The 22,548-nt window shown below is 51.9% G+C and overlaps 1 protein-coding gene across 8 annotated transcripts in view; it reads right to left on the minus strand.

The window, feature by feature from the left end:
• SSBP3 (single stranded DNA binding protein 3) overlaps positions 1-22,548 on the minus strand; it is a 180,317-nt gene that overhangs the window by 1,751 nt on the left and 156,018 nt on the right. For 5 of the 8 annotated variants that reach the window (XM_025377387.1, XM_025377361.1, XM_025377248.1 and 2 more), the window contains 8 exons: positions 14,273-14,337; positions 13,223-13,271; positions 12,567-12,602; positions 11,993-12,047; positions 10,274-10,344; positions 1,514-1,592; positions 1,216-1,244; positions 1,022-1,123 (listed from right to left, as the gene is read on the minus strand). In XM_025377387.1, the coding sequence (XP_025233172.1) occupies positions 1,022-1,123; positions 1,216-1,244; positions 1,514-1,592; positions 10,274-10,344; positions 11,993-12,047; positions 12,567-12,602; positions 13,223-13,271; positions 14,273-14,337 (486 nt within the window). Of the gene's footprint in view, positions 1-1,021; positions 1,124-1,215; positions 1,245-1,513; positions 1,593-10,273; positions 10,345-11,992; positions 12,048-12,566; positions 12,603-13,222; positions 13,272-14,272; positions 14,362-22,548 lie in introns of all 8 variants that reach the window. The other 3 variants (XM_025377529.1, XM_025377322.1, XM_025377162.1) reach the window with 1 other exon arrangement.

The raw sequence follows: 22,548 nt of genomic DNA on the forward strand, positions 1-22,548 counted from the left end.
TGCCAAGAGCCTGGTTTGACTGCACAGAACTGAGCAGGGCTCATTTGGGGCTGTGGTTGGGCTGAGGGGTGCATGGTGGCATGGAGTGCGCAGGGGGCCGGCAAGGCAGGGTAAGGGTCAGGAGGTGGGAGCTAAGAGCCACTTCTCAGTGCCAGCCTGACCTTCTGTTGGGAACTATGGCAGCTGACGGTGACTCCCCTGCTCCTGCCCTTGTGTGAGTCAACCTCTTCTCTCCAAAGGCAGTCACAGCCCCTGCCCCTTGCCCAGTGCAGGCCTCCAGACTGCAGGGAACTGGGCTTTGACGAGCCAGAGCACAGCCAGGGTGCCCTGGGGTGGGGCCAGTCTGGGATTCTTTCTGTTTTTGTTTTTGAGACAGGGTCTCACTCTGTCACTCAGGCAGTGGTGCGATCAAGGCTCACAGCAGCCTCAACCTCCTGGGCTCAAGCAATTCTCCCGCCTTAGCCTAAGTAGCTGGGACTACAGGCATGCGACACTACACCCGGCTAATTTTTGTATTTTTGTGTAGAGATGAGGTTTCGCCGTGTTGCCTGGGTTGGCAGTCTCAGGTTCTTGAAAACTGCTTAATCATAACACTGTTTCTTCAAATGAGAATGCACACAGAAGCCCACTACAGAAAAGCAGACAGCCAACCCCGCTCTGTGTTGAGAGCCCTGAAAATCACGGGCTGCATGAACCTTTTCCCACTGGACAGATGGAAATGGACCTGTGAGGCAATACTGCTCCAACTCCCTCAGCCCAGGGCTCTCCGGCCACATCAGCTTAATTAGTGCCAGAGGCATCCAGCCTGCACCGAGCTGCCTCCAGAAGGCCCCACCGGCAGGCAGTCTCGGGGCAGCGTCAAGGCTGCACACTTCTGCTAAAAAAATAACTGAGGTGGAAAGCCCATCACATGGTCACCAGCTCAGCTGGCAGGCTGCGGCCCGGCTCTGTAGCTCGCAACTTGTTAGGTAAAGAGTCCAGGCGGTGGGGACAAGAGCAGCGGGCAGGGGGCGAGGCTTACATTGTCGTTCTGAAAGGAGTGGAGGAAGTTCCCTCCTAGCTCGCCGTCATCTCGAGGGGTGCCTGGAGGATTGCTAATGCCACTTATGTTGTTAGGAGAATTCTGTAGAAAGAGGAGAGGAGGTGAGCACCTGTGTCCCCAACAACCTGCCCACACAGATGGGGCGCCACCAGGGAGACCGAGTGCACACTCACTTTTGGAAGTCCGTCTATGTCGCCTGACCCTGGAAAGAAAAAATAATCCAATTCAGTTTCTTGCTTGCTCTTCCACAGAGGGGTCCCCCCTCATCCCTGGGCTCCTCGGGCCTCTAAGCCCTTCCATCCCAGTCCCACACTGTGCGGAGGACTTTGTGTGGCATCCCTCTCAGGATCTTCCTGTGTGCCCAGCCAAGGCAGGCCAGGGCTGTGTACCAAGCCCAGCTGAGCCAGGAGCTGAGGCACACAGCTGGTTGCCCCGGCAGGGTGGGGCATGGTGAGGGCAGGGGCCACTCACCTAAAGATCCATTCATGTGGTGTGGCTCCATGCCGCCCATGCCGCCCATCGGACCGTCCGAGCCGGGACCCATCGGGAACTGGGGAAGAAGCACAGGGCATGGCAGCTCAGCGGGCCCAGGCCCTCTGCACCCCTCACAAGCAGGGAGCTACAGCCATGCCAGAGTCCTGGCTCTGAGGAACCCCTGCTCCAGCAGGCTCTGCTCACACTCAGACATGTCCTGCCTGGCAGCTGGGCCAGGCTCCTCACCTCAGCCCTCCGAGCTGCAAGGCAGAGGTGCTCATTCCAATGACCCAAGTGAGGGAGAGGGACTGGCCCACTGCCACCCAGCTCCATGCAGAGGCAGCTTTCAATCTGAGCCTCTCAGATCCCACCACAGGGCCCCCTCCATCCCCCGTGTGGAGGGTGTGGTTCCCCAGACAGAGATACATGTGGACAGCTCTCCGACCGTGTCAGGCCAGGGACCAAAACACCAGTGCTTCCCATCCCCACGTCACGGGTGAGGAAACAAGCACTGAGAGCAAACACTTTGCTTGAGGTCCCAGAGGCTGGAAGTGGAGGAGCTGGGACTGGAACCTGGCAGCAGGCCTGGAGCCATCGTGCTGGCCCTCTCCAAGCTAACAAAAGGAAGAAGTTAGAAATGAATGTTTCCTAGGGCTGGGCGGTAAGAAGAGGTGGGGTTTGATGAGTGGGGGGGGAAAGAGGGAGCTAGGGCACTGGCCTAGGAGGGACTGCATGGCATCCTGGGACTGTGGGGTGGTGGCGGGAGGTCACTAATGAGGCTCCCATGCAGGACTGATGGTGTGGCAGATGGGGACTCAGAGATAAGAGTCGATTCTACCCACCCGCAGGCTTATCTGGAACTATCAAACCCATCTCGGAAAGGAAGGCCAGAAAGGTCACATCCCACAGCCACGAGTCACAGGGCTGGGGAGGGGTGGCTGAGCCCAGCCTGGAGCGCCAGGGCCCTGTGATGCAGACTGGATCTGCATCTAGTGGGAAGGGAGTGGAGGTGGTGGAATGGAGGGCTGTTTTGGCACCTGGCAGGGATTGGGCACCGCAAACGCAGAGCTGAGTCACACCTGAGCCCCAGCCCAGAGGAGCAGCTCATGGATACCCAACTGCCCCACAGGAGGACAGAGATGCTGACTTCCAAAGACAGCTGCAAAGTACAGCTGCAGCTTCAGAGCAAGGCAGAGAAATCAGAACTGGCTGCCTGGAGGAGGAGAGCATCGACAAAATTGAGGGGTAAAATCTGGGCAGGCAGAGCCCATCGCGGAAGTCACTCTAGGCAGGGGTCCCACATGAGCAGGGGTGCAAGGGGTAAGGCTGTGACCAGGCTGCAGAGGCACAGCTAGGGTATGAGCTGCTTCCCTGTGCCTACCCAGACTGGGGGAAGGGCGGCGCATCCTTCCCTCTCCAGTGGACCCCCAACCAAAGCAGCTCACAGGCTTTTGGGAACATTTTGCCATCTAGCAACAAATTTCATGCTTATTAACCCAAGTGATGGGAGGATGAAAGTAACCAGCTTTCTAGGGAGTCAACCCAGGACACAGCCATGCCAGACCCCAAAAATCCCCAAACATGATAATACAGAATTATGCATATATATGTCATTACCATAACATGAATATGTCATTAACATCAATGTATTAAGAAACTGGTAGTTCTTCAAAATGACGTATTATTGTATACTTTCTGTGTATTATCTTAACAGTTTTATTGAGATATAATTCACATGGCATACAACTGATCCATGTAAAGTGTAAAATTCAGTGGTTTTCAGTATATTTACAGGGTTGTGCAACCATCACCACAACCAATTTTGAACGTTTCCATAACCTCAGAAAGAAATCCTGTACCCGACTGCAGTCATTTCCATCCCCCTCCAATCCCCGGCCCCAGGCAAACACTAATCTACTTTCCATCTCCACGGATTTGCCTATCCTGGACATGTCATATACACAGAATCATGTGAGCTTTTGTAGCTGGTTCCTTTCACTTAGCATGTTTTCAAGGTTCATCAGTGTTGTCACATGAATCAGTACTTGATTCTTTCCTATGAACAAAAAGTAGTCCATCGTATGGATGTACCACATTTCATTGATCCATTCATCAGCGGAGGGAACGTTCAGGTTGTTTTCACTGTTTGGCTATTCTGACACTAATGACACTGATGTACCAGCTGCCGTGTGGACATACGTTTTCATTTCTCTTGGGCAGATCCCTAGGAGAACTGCTGGGTCATAGGGTAACCCAATTCTCATATCACAGTGGACATCACTAGGCTGTCTGATCTTTCAAGGAAACGTGAAGCTGTTTAACAAAGCAGCTATGCCATTTTACATTCCCACCAGCAGCTCTGAGAGTTCCACTGCTTCCACGCCCTCGCCAACACCAGTCATTATCTGTCTTTTTTACTACAGTCGTCCTAGTGGGTGTGAAGTGCTATCTCACTGTGGTTTTGATTTGCATTTCCTAATGACTAACGATGCTGAGCATCCTCTCATGTACTTACTAGCTATTTGTAATTTTTGGAGAAATGTTCATTTATATCCGTGTCCATTTTTAAATTAGGTTGTTACTGAGTTTTTCTCAGAGTTACGTATTTTGAATTCAAGTCCCTTATCAGATACCTGATTTGCCAATATTTTCTCCATTCTGTGGTTTGTCTTTTTACTTCCTTGACACCTCTGAAGCACAAATCTTCATCTCCTATGAAGTCCAGTTTGTCTACTTTTTTCTTTTGCTACTTGTGCTTTTGGGCTTGCGTCTAAGAAGGCTTCGCTTAACTCAGGTCATGAAGATTTACTCCTGTGTTTACTTCAAGTGTTTTGGAGTTTTAGCTCTAACATTGAGATCTATGGTCTACTTTTATTTTTTATTATTTTTTAATTTATTTTTGAGATGGGGTCTCACCCTGTCAGCCAGGCTGGAGTGCAGTGGCGTGATCTTGGCTCACTGCAACCTCCGCCTCCTGGGTTCAAGCAATTCTCATGTGTCAGCCTCCCGAGTAGCTGGGACTACAGGCACACGCCACCATACCCGGCTAATTTTGTATTTTTAGTAGAGATGGGGTTTCCCACGTTGGCCAAGCTGGTCTCGAGCTCCTGACCTCAAATGATCCACCTGTTTCAGCCTCCCAAAGTGCTAGGATTATAGGTGTGAGCCACCATGCCCGGCCCCCTATAATCTACTTTAACTTTTGTGTGCTGCTGTAAAGACACAGTTCAATCTCATTTGTCCGCATGTGGATATTCAGTTGTCTCAGTATCATTTATTCTGTATTATCTACTTTTCCATTACATTAATGCTATTATGTAAACAACAATAGGAACTAGTTAACAGCAGCAATTAGTAGCAATTAGAAGGTGGACTAGTTAAATGATTGATATGTATGAGAAAAAAATATTAATATTTTTATAACGTTTCTGTCCTCTGATAGAGAAATAACTTTTTATTGGAATACTTAAATTTGACAGGCTATGTTACATTAATTATTTTATTTTTTAGAGATGAGGACTTGCTCTGTCACCCAAGCTAGAGTACGCTCAAGTGATCCATCCACTGCCTCAGCCTCCTGAGTAGCTGGGACTACAGGCTCGAGCCACTGCACCTGGCTTATTATTTATGTTTTTAAAAAATAAAACATAAGCCAAGCATGGTGGCTCACACCTGTAATCCCTTTGGGAGGCTGAGGCAGGAGGATCTCCTGAGCCCAGCAGTTCAAGAACATCCTGGGCAACATAGTGAGACCTCATCTCTACAACAACAAATTAGGGGCAACATAGTGAGACTTCATCTCTACAACAACAAATAAAATTAGCTGGGTGTGGTGGCACGTGCCTGTAGTCCCAGCTACTCAGGAGGCTGTGGTGGGAGGGATCCCTTGAGCCCCAGATGCTGAAGCTGCAGTGAGTCATGACTGTGACAGAGACCCTATCTCTAAATAAACAAACAAACATAAACACAATAGGATTAATGAAACGAACATTACTAATATTTAAATAAAAAAATGTTTCTTTCTGCCCCAGGATACATTAGAACATTCTGCTCTGCTTCCTTTCCCACTGCTCTCTGAATTGCCTAAAGCCTTTATAGCCTTCAGGACATCTTTAAAAAAAAAAAAAAAAAACTGTAATCCCAGCACTTTGGGAGGCCGAGACGGGCGGATCACGAGGTCAGGAGATCGAGACCATCCTGGCTAACACGGTGAAACCCCGTCTCTACTAAAAAAATACAAAAAACTAGCCGGGCGAGGTGGCGGGTACCTGTAGTCCCAGCTACTCAGGAGGCTGAGGCAGGAGAATGGCGTAAACCTGGGAGGCGGAGCTTGCAGTGAGCCGAGATCCGGCCACTGCACTCCAGCCTGGGCGACAGAGCAAGACTCTGTCTCAAAAAAAAAAAAAAAAAAAAAGATGGAGTCTGGCTCTGTCATCCAGGCTGGAGTGCAGTGGCATGATCATGGCTCACTGCAGCCTTAAATTCCTAGGCTCAAACAATCCTCTTGCTTCAGCCTCCCACGTAGCTGACTACAGGCATACACCACTGCACCCAGCTTAGAACATCTTTCTTTTAAATGCACTGGTAAAACTGAATAAAGTCAAACTTAAAACCCATTTGACTTGTCACTCTGTTTATTCAAAGCCCATGTTACACTGACTCCTGGTGTCAACCTAACACGATAACACCAAACTAAATATCCTCTCCACACAACCCTTGCACACAAAGTACTTTGGGTTTTACTTATAAGCACAGGTTTTGGGACTTGTAGGAATTCACGCCCAGCTCTCCAAAGATGCCCATCCATTTTTGTCCAGGGGCTGGCTTTGGTGGACCAGTTGCTTGTCAATCAGGCCTTTACATCTGTAATTCACCAGATGGGCTATCCCTGTCTAAGATGCCCACCTTTTTTTTTTTTTTTTTTTTTTTTTGAGACAGAGTCTCGCTCTGCTGCCCAGGCTGGAGTGCAATGGCACAATCTCTGCTCACTACAACCTCCACCTCCCAGGTTCAAGCGATTCTCCTGACTCAGCCTCCTGAGTAGCTGGGACTACAGGCATGGTCCACCATGCCTGCTAATTTTTTTTTTTCCCCCCAAGACGGAGTCTCAGTCTGTCACCCAGGCTGGAGTGCAGCGTTGCAATCTCAGCTCACTGCAACCTCCACCTCCCGGGTTCAAGCGATTCTCCTGCCTCAGCCTCCCGAGTAGCTGGGATTACAGGCACCAGCTACCACGCCTGGCTAATTTTCATATTTTTAGTAGAGACGGGGTTACACCATGTTGGTCAAGCTGGAACTCCTGACCTCAAGTGATCCTCTCACCTCGGTCTCCCAAAGTGCTGGGATTACAGGCGTGAGCCACCATGCCTGGCCAGATATTCATCATTTTTTAACACTCCAAAGCACACTAGATGATGTTCTAAATTAAATTATAAAAACTGATTTTAAAGCACAGAGGTAATCTGAAGTTGCAAAACCCAAGCTGGATTCCAAATATGTTACAGTCTTAATGAAGAAATTGAGAAAGTCCTGTTTAACTTGACTGCCTTTTCTGGTGACATTTTTTGAGTTCTCAAGCATTAAATGGGTCATTATTTCTGCTGCATGAGTTTTTGTGGCCCCCTCCCCGTGATACCCAACGATCCAAGTGTGGCTGGCTAGCCCTATCTAGGCTCCTTAGGGCTTCTTAAGGAGCATCAGACAGTACTGGCGAAACAGTATATACATTTCTATTTTATTTTTTATGTATTTATGTTTTTTCTTTTTGAAACCGAGTCTCACTCTGTCACCCAGGCTGGAGTGCAGTGGCGTGATCTTGGCTCACTGCAACCTCCACCTCCCGGGCTCAAGCGATTCTCCTGCCTCAGCCTCCCGAGTGGCTAGTACTACAGACATGCACTACCACACCTAGCTAATTTTTGTATTTTTAGTAGACATGGTGTTACTATGTTGGCCAGGCTGGTCTTGAACTCCTGACGAACCCCAAGTGATCTGATCACCTCGGCCTCCTAAAGTCCTGGGATTACAGGTGTGAGCCACCGTACCCAGCCTATGTATTTATTTTTTATTTTTATTTTTTTGTTGCTGAGATGGTGAGGATGTGTCGCTTTATTATCCACGTTGGTCTTGAATTCGTGGCTTTAAGTGATCCTCCCACCTTGGCCTCCCAAAGTATTCAGATTACAGGCATGAGCCACCGTGCCTGGCCTCTATTTTATTGTAATTCCTTTTTCCATTCTCATCTCAATGCATTTCCAAATTAGAGAAGGACATCCTTCTTGTCTCGCACTTTAAAAAATAGCAGTTTCCACGGCAAGCCAACATTTTAACATCTTTTCTATGGCCAGCAATGATAGTCATCTTGTGGATATGTCTGAGGCATTCTCCTGTCTGTAAAGTCAAAGATCTCATTAAGTGCTTCAGCATGTTTTGAGGAAATTGAAAAGTGACCCAAAACTTTCATTATGAAAGCTGGTATCACAGGTAAGCAAATTACACCCCTTTGTGACAGCGTTGGGCACAAGGTGTGAACATTTAGCAGGTAAGATGTTTTCATTTTCATTGGTAAGAAGCTTATGGACTAAATGAAATTTGCTCAAATTAACTGTGTACTGTCTGCCAAATATGTAGATAAATGAGCAAAGTCTAGGTTGTATTTGGACAAGAGAACAACAATCTCTTACGTCTTCAGTGGCTTCACTAAGATCTTCACAGAAATCGAGATGATTTGAAACTCCAGTTTTCAAATCAACATACCTAAGAGCTAGTGGAAACCTGTTGCCGTGACTCGAGGCACACCTTTAATGCTCTCGGAAGCATGACTGTTGGAAGGATCAGACAGGGTCAGCACTACTGTAAAGAGGCAATGCATCTGTTACCGAAAGTCCCTCTTCCCTTGGGTTCACACACAGGACTTTTAGTTTGTAGCCTCCAAATCAGGAAATGTAACCTTGGTTTGTGGTGCAATCAAGGGAACAAGATGATAATGGTGCCCATTCAAGGAGCATGCCCAAGCTAATTCCGCAACCGCTGATTTTGACTGAGAACTGCTGTCTCTTTGGAGGTCAAAAAAATCTTGATTTAGAAAGATATGCCTCAGACTTGAGACTCAACGTCCAATGCGCCTCCACCTCCCCTTCTCCACAAGCCCAATCCCACATTCTTTTCTGCACACCGCGCAGTACATTCTGTTTGGATTCTTTCCTCCCTAATCCAGTTGTGTCCTTGCATCTGTCATTAAAGTCACATGGTCATTTAAACTTATTTCCCAGTGATGTCTGGGTCACGCTGGTGCTGGCATTGTCACCGTTCTCGTTTTCATCATCTGAACTCTTAGGAAATATGGTCACAACATTCACGATGTCAAGACTGAAACCAGCACCGTCTAGACAAAAAGCCCAACACTGAATCTGCAGCAGAGTCCTAGGCGGGTGCTGCCAACGTGCATGACTGCAGTGCATGGAGTTGCAGCCTGAGTGATGTGATCCATGGTGAATCACAAGTCCTGATGCCAGCATCCACGTCAGGAAACACGGCGACAGTGACCACTCGAGGCAGATCGTCTACGCCATTTCCATCCGATGCTAGAAACAGTGTTGTCATCCCTCTGTGTGGGTTTTATACTTTCCACCCAACCTTCTGCATCACTGACAAAACCCATGACTTTTTGTGTCCTGGGATTCCTCAGGATGTATGGCTTTTAGTGTTAAAAGCCAGATGCTTGGTCACACCAGTGAGGACCCTGACGAAGGAGGCAGGCCAGAGACCCTCCCTCAGAGGGCTGCTGGGAGAGAAAATGTAGGCAATATCCAGCACGGGGCAGCCCACGTTTGGGGTTTAACATGTGGGGTGATCCGGGTGTCACCTCAGGAACAGAGCCAACAAAACCAGAGTGCCCCAAAAGGCCCCACCCCCTCAACCAGGCCAAAGCCTCGCAATTTGTGGCCCCAGGCCCACTCGCTGGCTCTATAGTCCATAGACCTTCTTTCCAGACCCTGAGCTCCTGGAGGGACAAGGCTGAACAGGTTCGCCTGAGGCCTGCATGGAGGAGGAAGGGAAGGAATTGGAATGGAAGGGTTGCCTGTGGAGGGGAAGCAGATCAGGCCCTGTCCTCAGGGAACTCCTGCTGGGTGAGGAGACAGGCTGCAGCTGACTAACCAAGTCCCACCCAGTGGGTGCAGGAGACACAGGAGGAAGTGGGGCAAGAAGGAATCAGAAATGGGGAAATGTGAGCTGCAACATCACCCAAGGGCTGCAACTCTGAGGCAAAGAAGCTGCCAGGTATTGGAGTTCCAGAGCTCCTGGCAGCAGCACAGGCAGGCAGGTCCCCCAGCGAGCCGTGTCCCTGTGCTGCTGGCTCCACCCTCGGCTCCGCAGCCCCAGGAACAGGCCCAGGAGGAGGAGGATTGCCCAGGCCAGCAGAGCCACTCAGCTGGGCAGAGACCAGGCCAGACCCCACCTGCAGTCTGGCCCTTCCCCCACCGGCACGGCAGGAGGTGGCAAGTCCCAGCAGCACAGCCCGCGCCCTGGCTCTAACCAGAGGGTGGGTATCGTCCCACCCCTTCCTCTCCCACCCCCTGCTGCCTATGAAATGGGAACTGAGTTGCCCAAGAGTTAATCACTTTTCTGACGGTTTCTTTTATTCATCTTTGGTAACAAATGGCTGAAATCAATTAAACTTGCTTTCCCCTCAGCTGATGAAGTTAATTATGATTTGTTATGGTGTCTGATATGTAAATTATTAGAAAGCAGACTTACGTTGGACCGGCTGCCTCCAGGCGGCACCGGATTAATCATTGTGTAGATGTTGTCACTGGAATTTGTTGAATCTGTAGAACAGTGGAAACCCACAAGTCGGGGTGATTAATTCATTTCTTAATTAAAACAAACTCATGGCACTTGAACTCATTCCTTTGTATTTTATCACCTAAAATTTCCTCTAAGTACCACCATTTTCTGGCTAATTTGTATTTAATGAAGATTCACAAAGTTTTTAATCACAGAAAATTCAACTGTGAAAACCACTCAACCCCAGCAGTGTGGACACGGCACAGGAGGATTACAGGTTCAAACTCTTGTCTCCCCACCCTACACCAAATCTGGTCCCCAGACACTGCCTGGGAGAACATGGGGGCAGCAGAACCACGACCTGTGCTCTCCCCCCACCCCCCTACAAAGTGGTTTTAATCAAATCAGGGAAAGGGAAATGTGGCAAATTACCCAGAGGCCACCCTGCCAGGCTGATGGGGCAGGAGGGAGAGGCAGGGATGGGGCTGGAGACGCATTCACATATGGAGTGGGTGCATGTGGCCCAGTCGGAATGTAGGTCATGCAGCTCATCAAAATGCAGCAGCAGAAAGAGACAGCCGGAGCGGGAGCCCAGGATCCCGGCTGCGGCCAGCTCCACCCCTGCAGCCGAGCAGCTTCCCTGCTATGGGGAGCCGAGGAGGGGAGGGGGCGGGGGAGAGTCCCCTCCATTTCCCCAATTAGCCAAAAAAGTCTCCAGCTAAAACGTTTCTATCAGGAGCAGGCACCGTAATTCTTGGGCAGAAATCCAGCTACCTCTCACTTTTTATTTTTGGGGTGGGTAAGGATCGTATGTTGAATTCCTTCTAGCTGGCTGGTACGCTATTCTTAGCTGGGAAAGAAACATAACTGTGATGCTGTGTGTGTGTGTGTGTGTGTGCGTGCGCGTGTGTGTGTGTGCGCACATGCCCACGTGTGTGCACGCATGCCCTCTTTTGTTTAAAGAAACAGGGAGGACCGGGTGCGGTGGCTCACGCCTGTAATCCTAGGACTTTGGGAGGCTGAGGCGGGTGGATCACCTGAGGTCAGGAGTTCAAGGCCAGTCTGGGTAACATGGTGAAACCCCATCTCTACTAAAAGTACAAAAATTAGCTGGGCATGGTGGTGCATGTCTGTAATCCCAGCTACTCAGGAGGCTGAGATAGGAGAATTGCTTGAGCCCAGGAGGTGGAGGTTGCAGTGAGCCGACATTACGCCATTGCACTCCAGCCTGGGTGACAGAGCAAGACTCCGCCTGAAAAAAGGAAAAAGGGGAGAAGGGATCTCCTATATAGAGGACCAGAAGCCAGGAGCTATGGAAACTCGAAAGGTAGCATGCCTCAGAATCCTGGTCCCAGGATGTCAGAACTCCAAAGTCCCTTTTTGAGTCATCGGGGGAAATGCCCACCCCGAACAGGGTTCTTCCCAACAAGAGGGGTTCAAGGACAATGAGAACCCGTTCCTGGACTGCTCTGCTCAGCCCTGTCCTTTATGCAGCAGCATCAGAGAAGAGGAGTAGGTTAGCGTCATCAAGGGACTCCTGCCCCCTAAATGCCCAGTGGAAGATGTGCTGCTCAGGAAGGAGTGGCTGGTAAGCTTTGGCTCTGCAACAGTGCCCTCCCTCCAGGACTCTCTGGCAACATGCCCCGCCCCCACCACCAGACCCTCCGCTTTCCCCTCAAGCGCTCTTACCTGCGGGACTGGGCATAATGGGTGTTCCTGGAGGGCCGCCACCACCAGGGGGTCCCTGAAGATGAGAAAAACTGACATCAGACGCCCATAGTGGTGACGAACGTGGGGAGGGGCCAGCATCCTCCCTCCCCGGTCAGCAGCAACTGCTCACCCCGGGCCCAGCCGCTGTTCATCTTGCTACACCCCCAGCGCTCACTCAGGGACAAAGTACTTAAGCTTGAGAAGGGGACTTGGATGTCCCCCGTACCTTTCTTCAGACCAAGAGGCCCCTGTGGGTGTGTGTGACTGCATTATGTGCTCACAGGCATGCCCCCTGGAGAGGCCGGCAGTGGACGCCGAGGGGCCCACTGGTCAGCTCCCCAGAAGGCAATTCCACCCCAGGTCTGGTTTGGGGATTTCTGGGCCACCTCGGGTCCGTACAGATGACTGAATATTGACAGCAAGTTCTAGCAGGTTAGAACCTCTGCTCAGAAGAATGTGTGAAAGGGAAAGAAACGGGGACCCCAGAGCAGTTCTCTTGCACACTCAGTCCCACGTGGCTAGACAACACAAGGCCCCAAACCCACACACTTACCACATAGGTACCAGGTGATGAGGAGGAGTATGGAATCTAAAAACAAGATGTCAGGGAGCCCCGCGTCACTGAGTGCCCTCAGCTGCCACACCTCCCTGAGGACACGACCCACTCTTCACAGGAAAGACATCGCCACCCAGTGAGCTGGCCACCTGCTTGGTTCCCCTGGGAGGGGTGGGACATGGCTGAAGCCCAGTTCTCTCTGCTATATCGAACTGACCCTGAGACCCTGGTCTCTTACTCCCCAGTCCTGGGAGGGAGCCACAGACACAGGGAAGACATAGGAGGCCCTCCGGTTTGAGAGGACAATAAACAGCTTTACCCCACATTCCTCTGGCCTTCACTCCACTGCCTGTGCTGAGCCCCTTACCCGCACCTTCCAGCCCTGCTGGGGAGGAGGTAGGGGCCTCCACTCTGAACAGTACTCTCTGAGCCCAGGTTCTTAGCTTACTCCTTCAGCGCAGGGGTGGAGCCCTTGATGACCCCTGCACATTACTGCCAGGCCTCCATCTCCACACGGCCTTCTCCCTAGAAGCATCAGGAGAGTCCCGCTGCATCTCCCCTTCCCCGTGACACCTACACCTAGGGACAGTAGCTCCCCTGCACCCAGAACCCCTCCCCTGACAAACACCACCCCACCTGACCTAGGTACTCACTGAGTTAGCACTGTTAGGATTGGGCCAGGGTCTGCCAGCTCCCGGGCCCCTGGGAGAGGGAGAAAGAGATGTGAACAATGAAAAAGGTGCTGTAAACTCCAAGGGCTGGAGGCAGCAGGGGCAGAAGGAAAGGGCTGAAATAACCAACAGGAAATCCTTCCTACAGCCCTGGGGTTTACAGCCTTCTGGCTCGGGGCAGTAATGGGTAACTTCATGGATGGAAATCTATGAATTGCTTTAAATTATAGGTAAACTTTACAAAATATATAAAATTAGATATAAAATATGTAAAATTCCCTCTCCATGTGCATTTTCCTAGGAAGGGAATCCACATTCTCACAACGGGGTTAAAAATCACAAATGCACTAGAGAACAGTGGCTGAACTGTCCAGGGGTTCAACTCTTGACCCTGCCACTGAAAGGTATGTGAGCCTGTGCCAAGTTACTTCACCTTTCTGTGCCTTGGTGACCTCATCTGTAAGGGGGGTATAATAATGACCGCGTCAGGCTGGGCGCGGTGGCTCACACCTGGCACTTTGGGAGGCCGAGGCGGGCAAACCATTTGAGGTCAGGAGTTCGAGACCACCCTGGCCAACATGGTGAAACCCCGTCTCGACTAAAAATACAAAAATTGGCCAGGCATGTTGACGGGAGCCTGTACTACCAGCTCCTCACGAGGCTGAGGCAGGAGAATCGCTTGAACCCGGGAGGGGAGATTGCAGTGGGCCAAGACTGTGCCACTGTACTCCAGCCTCGGCAATAGAGTGAGACTCAGTCTCAAAAAAAAATAAAAGTAATCACGGCATAGGGTAATCATGAAGATGAGGCGAGCTGATGCACGAAGCATGCATGACCTGTGCCCGGCACACAGAGGCACTCTATGAGGCTGAGCTCTCATCACCAGGATCATCAATATCCTCATATTACCGAGGAGGAGACTGAGATCCAGAGAGGTGCCAGCAAAGACCCCTTATCATGAGTCTCCCAGGGTGCCAGCAGAGAGTGGGGGAGACATGGGCCGAGTCACTGGCCGGGTCGTTTTTGCCTTACATGTTAATCCCGGGCATGGCGGGGCCGAGGGAGTTGGGTGGTGGTCTCATGCCGCTGCCATAATTCTGCAACGATAACCAAGGGTCAGTCTATGAGAAGGAGAAGGGAACCAGAGAGAGGAGGAGGGAGGAGAAACAAACAGACAAAACATAGTGAGAGGGTTAGTCTGTGAAAAGATCGATGAGAAAAAATAATACATTCTTTCAAAAACGGTGGGGTGGGTGGGAACCAAGTCACAGGGACCACAATGACAAGCCAGCACAGAGGGACAGTCACAACATTCAATGCATTTTCAGGAGCTTTCAAGATGAAGTTCTCAAAAACATGTGGGTATCCAGCAAGCTGCTGCCGTCTCTGGGCTCCCACGATGTCATCCTGTACCTTCCCCATGGGCTCAGGCAGGTAAGAGGGGATGGACTTGGTCTTGGAACCCACTAAGAGGCTCTGGGGTGAGGAGACAGGGAGGCGAGGGGTGGGTGTCAATGTGGATGTGAGCAGACACTCCTGAGAAGCCTGTCCGGGGCTGGTGCAGGCCCAGGCCCAGCACATACAGACACCCCAACCTGCCCCAGGTCTGGGTCATAGTCCTACCCCACCCATGTGTCAGCATCAGAGGCCCTCCACAGACATGATGCTGGCAAGCCGGAGAAAACCCCATTTCTGCACTCAGATGGATCATCATTACGTGTGTGTGGTTTTTTTGTTTTTTGAGATAGCATCTTGCTCTGTTGCCTAGGCTGGAGTGCAGCAGTGCAATCAGAGCTCACTGCAGCCTTGACCTCCTGGGCTGAAGCAATCCTCCCACCTGAGCCTCTCATGTAGTTGGGACTACAGTCATGCACCACCATGCCCAGCTAATTTTTGATTTTTTTTTTTTTTTTTTTTTGAGATGAAGTCTCGCTCTTGTTGCCCAGGCAGGAGTGCAATGGCACAATCTCAGCTCACTGCAACCTCCACCTCCCAGGTTCAAGCGATTCTCATTACTTGGCCTCCCAAGTAGCTGGGATTACAGGCACTCACGACCTTGCCAGGCTAATTTTTGTATTTTTAGTAGAGACGGGTTTCACCATGTTGGCCAGGCTGGTCTCCAACTCCTTACCTCAGGATCCACCTACCTCGGTCTCCCAAAGTGCTGGGATTACAGGCGTGAGCCACCATGCCTGGCCTGCCCAGCTAATTTTAAAATTTTTTTGTAGAGGTGGGGTCTCACTTCATTGCCCAGGCTGGTCTCGAACTCCAGGGCTCAAGTGATCCTCCCGCTTCAGCCCCACAAAGTTTTGGGATTACAGGTGTGAGCCACTGTGCCCAGCCAATGTTTGAGAGAGAAGTCTACACAGAACGCACGAAGTCCCAGCAGTCCAGATTCAGCTCAGGATGGCCTACTGAGGCACAGCGGGGTGGGTCACAGGCACCAGGCCTCTTACCGTGTGCATCTCTTGCTATATAACCAGGCCAGTGTTGCCTGTGACCCTCTCTCCAAGTGTCATTTTCCCTACAGTCATACATGCCTCGCTTCCCTGCTCCCCTCATGGCGGGCTCCTACTTGTCCTCCAATACTCAGCTCCAACAGCAGCTCCTCTAGGAAGCCCTCCTGACACTCCACCCCTTGGGGCTGACTACTCCATCCGTTACTCCCACAATGCCTTCTAACCTCCCTCCCCTGCCACCATGCCACACTGGGTTCTGATCATGGCCACGTGTCCGTCCATCTCCCATCTCTCCTAGTGGACTCCAAGTGCCTTCTGAAGGTGGGGCTGTGTCTTGATGATCATAGCCCCCCGCCCCATGCACCCAGTGGCACAGACTGGTGCTCACTACGCCGACACTGAAGCAATCAATGAAGGACTGAAGAAGGGAATGCATGCAGACCAAAGGGAGCCTGGCTGCAGCTTAAGCTCTGCCCTTGTAGGAGAACTTGAAGTAGGTTGCTGGAATTTTGATGGCAAAGGAACAGCCAGCATTCACTGCCCTTTACGGAGTGCATGACATACTTTCTGTAGTCTCTCATTTGATCTGTATGAAAACTCCAGGAGGCTGGTATTGTTCCCACTTTACAGAAGAGGAGACTGAAGGTCTGAGGGAGAAAGTTTTGCCTCGAGTTGCAGTGAGCAAATGCACAGCTAGGATTTAAACCCAGATCTGCGGCCCCCAGATTCTGCCTGCTTAGCCAAGCAACTGGTGGGAGGCGGGTGGGAAGGGGGACAGAATGGGAAGATGGAGACCTGGAGCTGACACACACAAAGCCAATATCGGGCTGATGGTGGGTTCTGCATCCAGGGATCATCTCCCAAATCTCACCATCCTAGGGCCACCTGCTCCGCTTGCTCAGCCACTGAGGGGCTTGGAGTCTAGAAGAATGTCTAGACAAGATGCAGAGGATCACAGGAGCAATACTAGGCTGGCTGACAAAGAACCAGACCCAGAGCCAGAGAGGGCAGGGCCTGCCTCACCCTGCGGCTGCTCAGGGCACCGGCTTCAAGCAAACAGTGGCAGCCTTGGGGGAATGTGCTGGGGCCAAGCCCACTCTACCACGGGGTAAAGAGCAGAACTCAAGACTGGAGATCAGAACACAGGAAGGCTGGCCTTGGTTTGGCTGCCTGCTGGTGACGATGGGCAGATTACCAAATGACAACAGTGCTGACTCCACGCCCAGATGTACCACAGACTGTGTGTGCACTGCCTACAATTAATTGTCACAATGACCCCTTTCCTCCACCCACTTTAGAGACCAGAAAACTGAGGTAGAGAGGAAGAATGATGACCCCACCGTGCAGCTGTGAGTGGCTGAGCTGGGGCAAAGCCCTGCAGCATGGCTCTGGCTTTAGAGCCACAATCCCCTCTGCTCTGCTGCCTTGTCTACAAAATGGGGACAAAGAGCCCCATGTGTTCCCAACCTTGCAGGTCTCCAGTGGATCAAATGAAACAATGGTTCTGAAGTGCCCCGTAAGCCCCAGGAGGTGTGCACTGATTTGGGATGTCAGCAGCAGAACAAACACCAAAGCCCTTAATGCTACCACAGCATCGCAGCAGCTCGGGTCTCAAAGGGCCTTTTCTAATCCCCTCTACAAATCTCAGCCTCATCTCCCCACCTGCTGCTCCAGGACAAGCAGCCTGCCACCTCCCCAGGCCTTCTCCCCACTCTGTGTACAGGCCAGCTGACTAGAGGTCTTCCAGATGGAGTTCTTTTCCAGGACTGCAGCCGCCTCTCCCTCCAGGAGAAAGGCCTGCACCTCACAGCGAGAGCGGAAGCCTGGGATGTCTCAGCATGGAGTGGGGTGAGAGGAGACGACAGGTAGGCGCTCACTCCATAAAACCCTCCTGACACGCAGAATGCAGCTCTGAGCTGGGAGGTTCCGAGCGCACTATCCTGTCCCTCCTGGCCCCGCCCAGCCTTCAGGGGCCTCTCCAAGAGTTGGCATGGCAGCTTCCTAGAGGGAGCTTCTCCACCAGTCCCGCCGCCTATAGAGGCAGAGACCCTGAAGGGCCACTTGCACCTCATCATTTCACAGATGACAACTTGGAGGCCCAGAAAGCCAGAGACGTGTCCAAGGCCACAGAGATGTCAGGAGCAAGTAGCAGGCTGAAATCTGGTTTGCAGCGAAGTTTTCTCACATAGGGCAGGAACGCCTAGAAGTTCAGACTCAGTAGAAATGGGCTCCCTCTTTGGCCAGCTCCTGCCTGCCTGCAGCACCACATGGCTGGAGGTGATGACGGTGAAGCCGTGCAAGGGTCAGTTACCAACCAGATATCCCTCTGCCATAGGCACCACTCTGCAGGGGCAGGGGCGGCTGGGCAGAGGGGAGGAGCCTCCAGTGCAGCTGTGGGGCTGGACACATTCACAGGCGCCTGTCTTCCCTAACCCCTCACCCTAGTCCCCACTTGGGTGCCCCAGACCCTGGGCAGAGGGCCTAATCCACACTCAGCAACAGTGCAGGCGCCCCGACCACTGTCTCAGCTCTGTACTCCGCCGGGTCCGCAGGGAGAAAGGACCAAGCAGCTCGCTGGGGCTGGAGCCTGGAGGTGGTGACTGCTGCTCCCTCCTGCCACATCCTCAGAAAGGCTTTTGAGGTGCCCACTATGTTTAAACCTGGATCTGCCAGCCCCCAGAGTCTGCATTCTTAGCCAAGCATCTTGTAGGAGGCAGATAAGAGGGGGGGACCACCCAGTGCTGTAATTACCTTAGGGGATAGCTCTCCTAGTCTTTAGGACTCACCTACCAGAGTGGACTTGAGGCTGTCCAGGCCATTTTCTGGGCAGTGGGGGCCCGGCCATCTCATGCAGGACACCCCCCAGGGGCCACCAGAGTTAAGTTCCTCAAGGGGCCCTTTTCCTTCCTCACCAGCCCGGGGTGCTCAGGACCAGGATTAATGACCTACCCCTCTCTTTTGGGGGCCTCTGCTCAGTGTCACTGAGCTTGGATTGGCCCTGGATCAGCCCCAGGAGATGGGGGCGGCACAGGATCGTCCCAGGGGCTGTGGATTCTCTCCTTCATCTGAACTCTCAAATGCAGACAAACCAGGATAGTGACCTGATTCTACTCTGTCCTGGCTTCAGCCCTAACCTGAATACCAGAAACGCCAACATGTCGGTGGCTCTGGGAATCGGCACCCGGGAGTCTGGGAGCCACTGCTCTTCTGACGGGGGCTGGCATTCTCTCTACTAAGTCCGACCAGGGGCGCCTCAGTTTTAGCTTCATCCTATTAGAATTCACTTTTGAAACACTAGGATGAGAGGTTACTACCTGATACTGACATACATAAAACTTTCTGGAAAGAAGAGTTCTAAGTGGAAGTACTATCTCCTTTCTGGCACTGGCACTTTACGAAACCAGAGTAAAATCCGTCTGAAGCGCGGAGGACGAAGGACGGGGTGATGCCTGCACTGCTGGTTCCTTTGAGACATTTAGGCTGACATGTGACACAGACTCACACAATGCAATGTCACTCCATTTGGTTTTGAAATAAAGTAGCCCTTGACCACACCGTACCTATTCTTTGTTCAGGAAGTTCTGGAGTGGTCACTGGCTAAAAGCAATCTAATTCCTGGCTACGAATGACATGCCGATGGTCTCCCACCTTTGTGCCTGGTCTCAGCACGGCATTGTGTGCGTAGTGGCACTTACTCTAGGCTGAAGGGGCTGGCCGCCCTTCCTGACAGCCCGGGCTGTGGCAGGGCTGCCTCCCCCAAGCTCAGGGCCTGCAGGAAGGGGAAGGGATCCACAGGATACCGTGTGGGGACACAGCTGCTATTTCGCCCGCCCTCCAGTAGCCCCATGAGGCCACCACTTGCTACCCATTTTGCAGATGACGAACTGGAGGCCCAGCCAGGCTGAGCCGCTGTCAAGACTGCTTTCCAGAACTAAGTTCTGTCCTATCCACAGGGCATCACCCTCAGGGGAGAGAGAGAAAGGGCCTGGGGAACAGGGACAGTCTGCCCTCTCCCTACTCTCCACCTCAGAGTCCAAAACCGCCAGGCTCTGCTGGGCCCAAGATGAGCCCTAGCTGACCACAGACCCTGTAATCCATCCTGCACCATCAACCTTGTCCGGGCCCAGTGCTTCATCAATGCCAAGCTTTCCTGACCCCAGTGATGGGCCAGTGCAGACACCCTGGGTTGCTTCAAGGGACGTTTGGCTCTGGATTTAATACTTACCCTACCCAGAGGAGTACAGGAAACATGGGTGAAGCGCTTTAGGGTCTCCACATTGACAAAGTAAAATAAAGAGCAGGAGAGACGCTTCCAGGGCTCCTGAGGTTGGCAAGGGTGTGTAATGTAAACAAAGATGGGTGAGCCTCTCCCTCTCCTGCTGGAGACAGTCCTGGAGTCTAAGGGGAGCTCCACCCCTTGTACAATGCTTGGGTGAGGCCAGGAGAGTCTCAGTGCACGGCCTCAGCCTCTGGGACCCTCACTTCTTTAAAGTGTGCCAGAGTGTGCTGGACTACGGGTCAGGGGCAGACATGATGAGACATCCACCGTGCCCAGAGGAAGTCCTGAACTGCCAGCACACCCTGCTGCCCTTAAACAGCCTGACACCTATTCCCAGCCTTTAGAATCTCAGTGTTACGATGGTCCAAACTGTTAATGACTTTGCCAGGAAAAAAAGAAGAAGAAATTAAAAGCAATCACCAAACCCAAGCAACTAGAGGCCTAAACATTGGTTTTAAGTCCCTAAAGTTGGAAAACACAAATATCTTCCTTAGGGGGAGCACCCTGTGGCCAGCATCACATCGAGAACTTGACTTGGCCGGACACGGTGGCTCACGCCTATAATCCCAGCACTTTGGGAGGCCAAGGTGGGGGGATCGCTAGAGCCCAGGAGTTCAAGACCAGTCTGGGCAACATGGCAAGACCTTGTCTCTACCAAGACCTTGTCTCTACTAAAAAAACAAAAATTAGCCAGGCATGGTGGTGGGAGCCTGTAGTACCAGCTACTGGGGAGACTGAGGATGCGGTGAGCAGAGATGGCGCCACTGCACTCCAGGCCTGGGTGACAGAGTAAACCCTGCCTCAAAAAAATAAAATAAAAAATTTTTAAAAATTAAAACATTTTCTTTAAAATAAAAAATATTTTAATTTTTTAAAAATTAAAATTAAAAAAAGAATTTGATTCCTGCTAAAAGAAAAAAAAAAAGGAACTGGACACTGGACCCTGCTCCTTCCAGCAGCCCTCCAGGTCAGGCACCGTTCTTATTCCCATTTTACAGATGCAGCTGCTGAGCGTCAGAATCCACAGGCTGGGCGGTGGCATTCAATTTTCCCTCCTCAGATTCCATCCTCCTGAGTCACACAGACCCCGTGACATCTGACAATCCGAGGCCACTGCTGATTTCTACACCAATAAAATGTGACTGCTGTGCGGCTCAGGCTGTGGGGAGGGAGAGCTGCATCTGACTCAGGAGAGGGGAAGCTCTGCTCCTACCCTGCCCCCCGCCCCCTTCCCTAGGCAGGCAGCCCTGCAGAGGTCAGCTCCAAGCGTCTGCCAGGCAGGAAGGGGCCACTCTGGCAGCTTACAAGGAGCTAGCAGAAACACGAATTTTGGAGGATTTGAGGAAGGAACAAAACTAGAATACTGGAGCTGCGACTACTGCGGGCTTGCTTCCTTTTAGGATTATGGGGCTGGCAGAAGACAAGGACCTCCCTAAAATCTTTCACCACCACAGATGTTCCAACCACCACTGAGAAGAAAGCGGTGGCTTGGGCTTGCTGTAAATACAATTCTGGGATGGAGCAGAGGGCTGTGGTTCTGTGGGGCAGATGCCTCTCCCTACAAAAGGGAGCACATGTGGGCGGGAATGGGGAACAAGCACTACTCCACCCCCAGGGGACCCAGAAACCAGTGCAGGGGGCCCGGAGAGTCCTGAACACCCACATGCAACGGAGGGAGCGACCAGTGCAGCGGACTCCAGGCAGAACAGAAAAGAAGGAAAAGAACACCTGAGAACAAGCCCCTTGCCTTATTCAGATTTCCAGCTTCCTTTAGTCAGGGGCTAGAGAATTCCCAAGGCTAGTGGAACATCGCGAACGCTCTGCCACGGCTACTACAGGAAACAGAGCCACATGCAAACACCCAGAGGGCTCAGGGTAAGCAGCGAGATGGTTCCACAGCAGAACACCTGTCAAACCTTTTCTTGGACACCCCTACCTGGGGTGCAGAGCTGGCCACAAGGGGCGACGACTTTGTTGTGACCGTAAGAGGTATGTGAGGGCACCTGAAATGCTTTCTTCCAATGGCTTCTAAACTGCCCTTTGCGGCAGCGGAGCCCTCTGGTCAGAAAGAATCCCGGCTGAAGTGGGTGCTGGGGTCCTGTCAGTGTGGCCCCCTCATCAGAGAATCATGGACACGGTCCTCATTTAACAGGTGGGGAAACTGAGGCCTGCTGGGGCCCACAGAGGTCAAAGTGATTCATCCAAGGACAGAAGCATGCTGAGCTGCAGGCAGAGCTAGGAAGGCCACTCATCCGCCCCGCCTCTGGGACACAACCAATGCTGGCCCTAAGCCATCCCAAGTCTACCTCACCCAGGGGAGGCAGCTCTGGGGTTCAGGAGCTCCCTGCCCTTCAGACCCCATGATAGGATACTGTACCCCAAAAGGGTCTGCCAACTAGAAGGCCTCAGCTGTCCCCTTTTTCCTAGCTCCCTGGGGGAGGGGGACCTCAACTCTGCCTGTCATCCGCGAGGGGCTACCCTGGGCAGCGCGAGGCCAGTCTGCCACAGAAGGGGACAGGAGCAGGGGATGTGGCCATGCCCTTCCTCTCACCCCTGCGAACTGAGAGATG

Source organism: Theropithecus gelada, chromosome 1 (assembly GCF_003255815.1).
Source record: "Theropithecus gelada isolate Dixy chromosome 1, Tgel_1.0, whole genome shotgun sequence".
NCBI classification, from domain to species: Eukaryota; Metazoa; Chordata; class Mammalia; order Primates; family Cercopithecidae; genus Theropithecus; species Theropithecus gelada.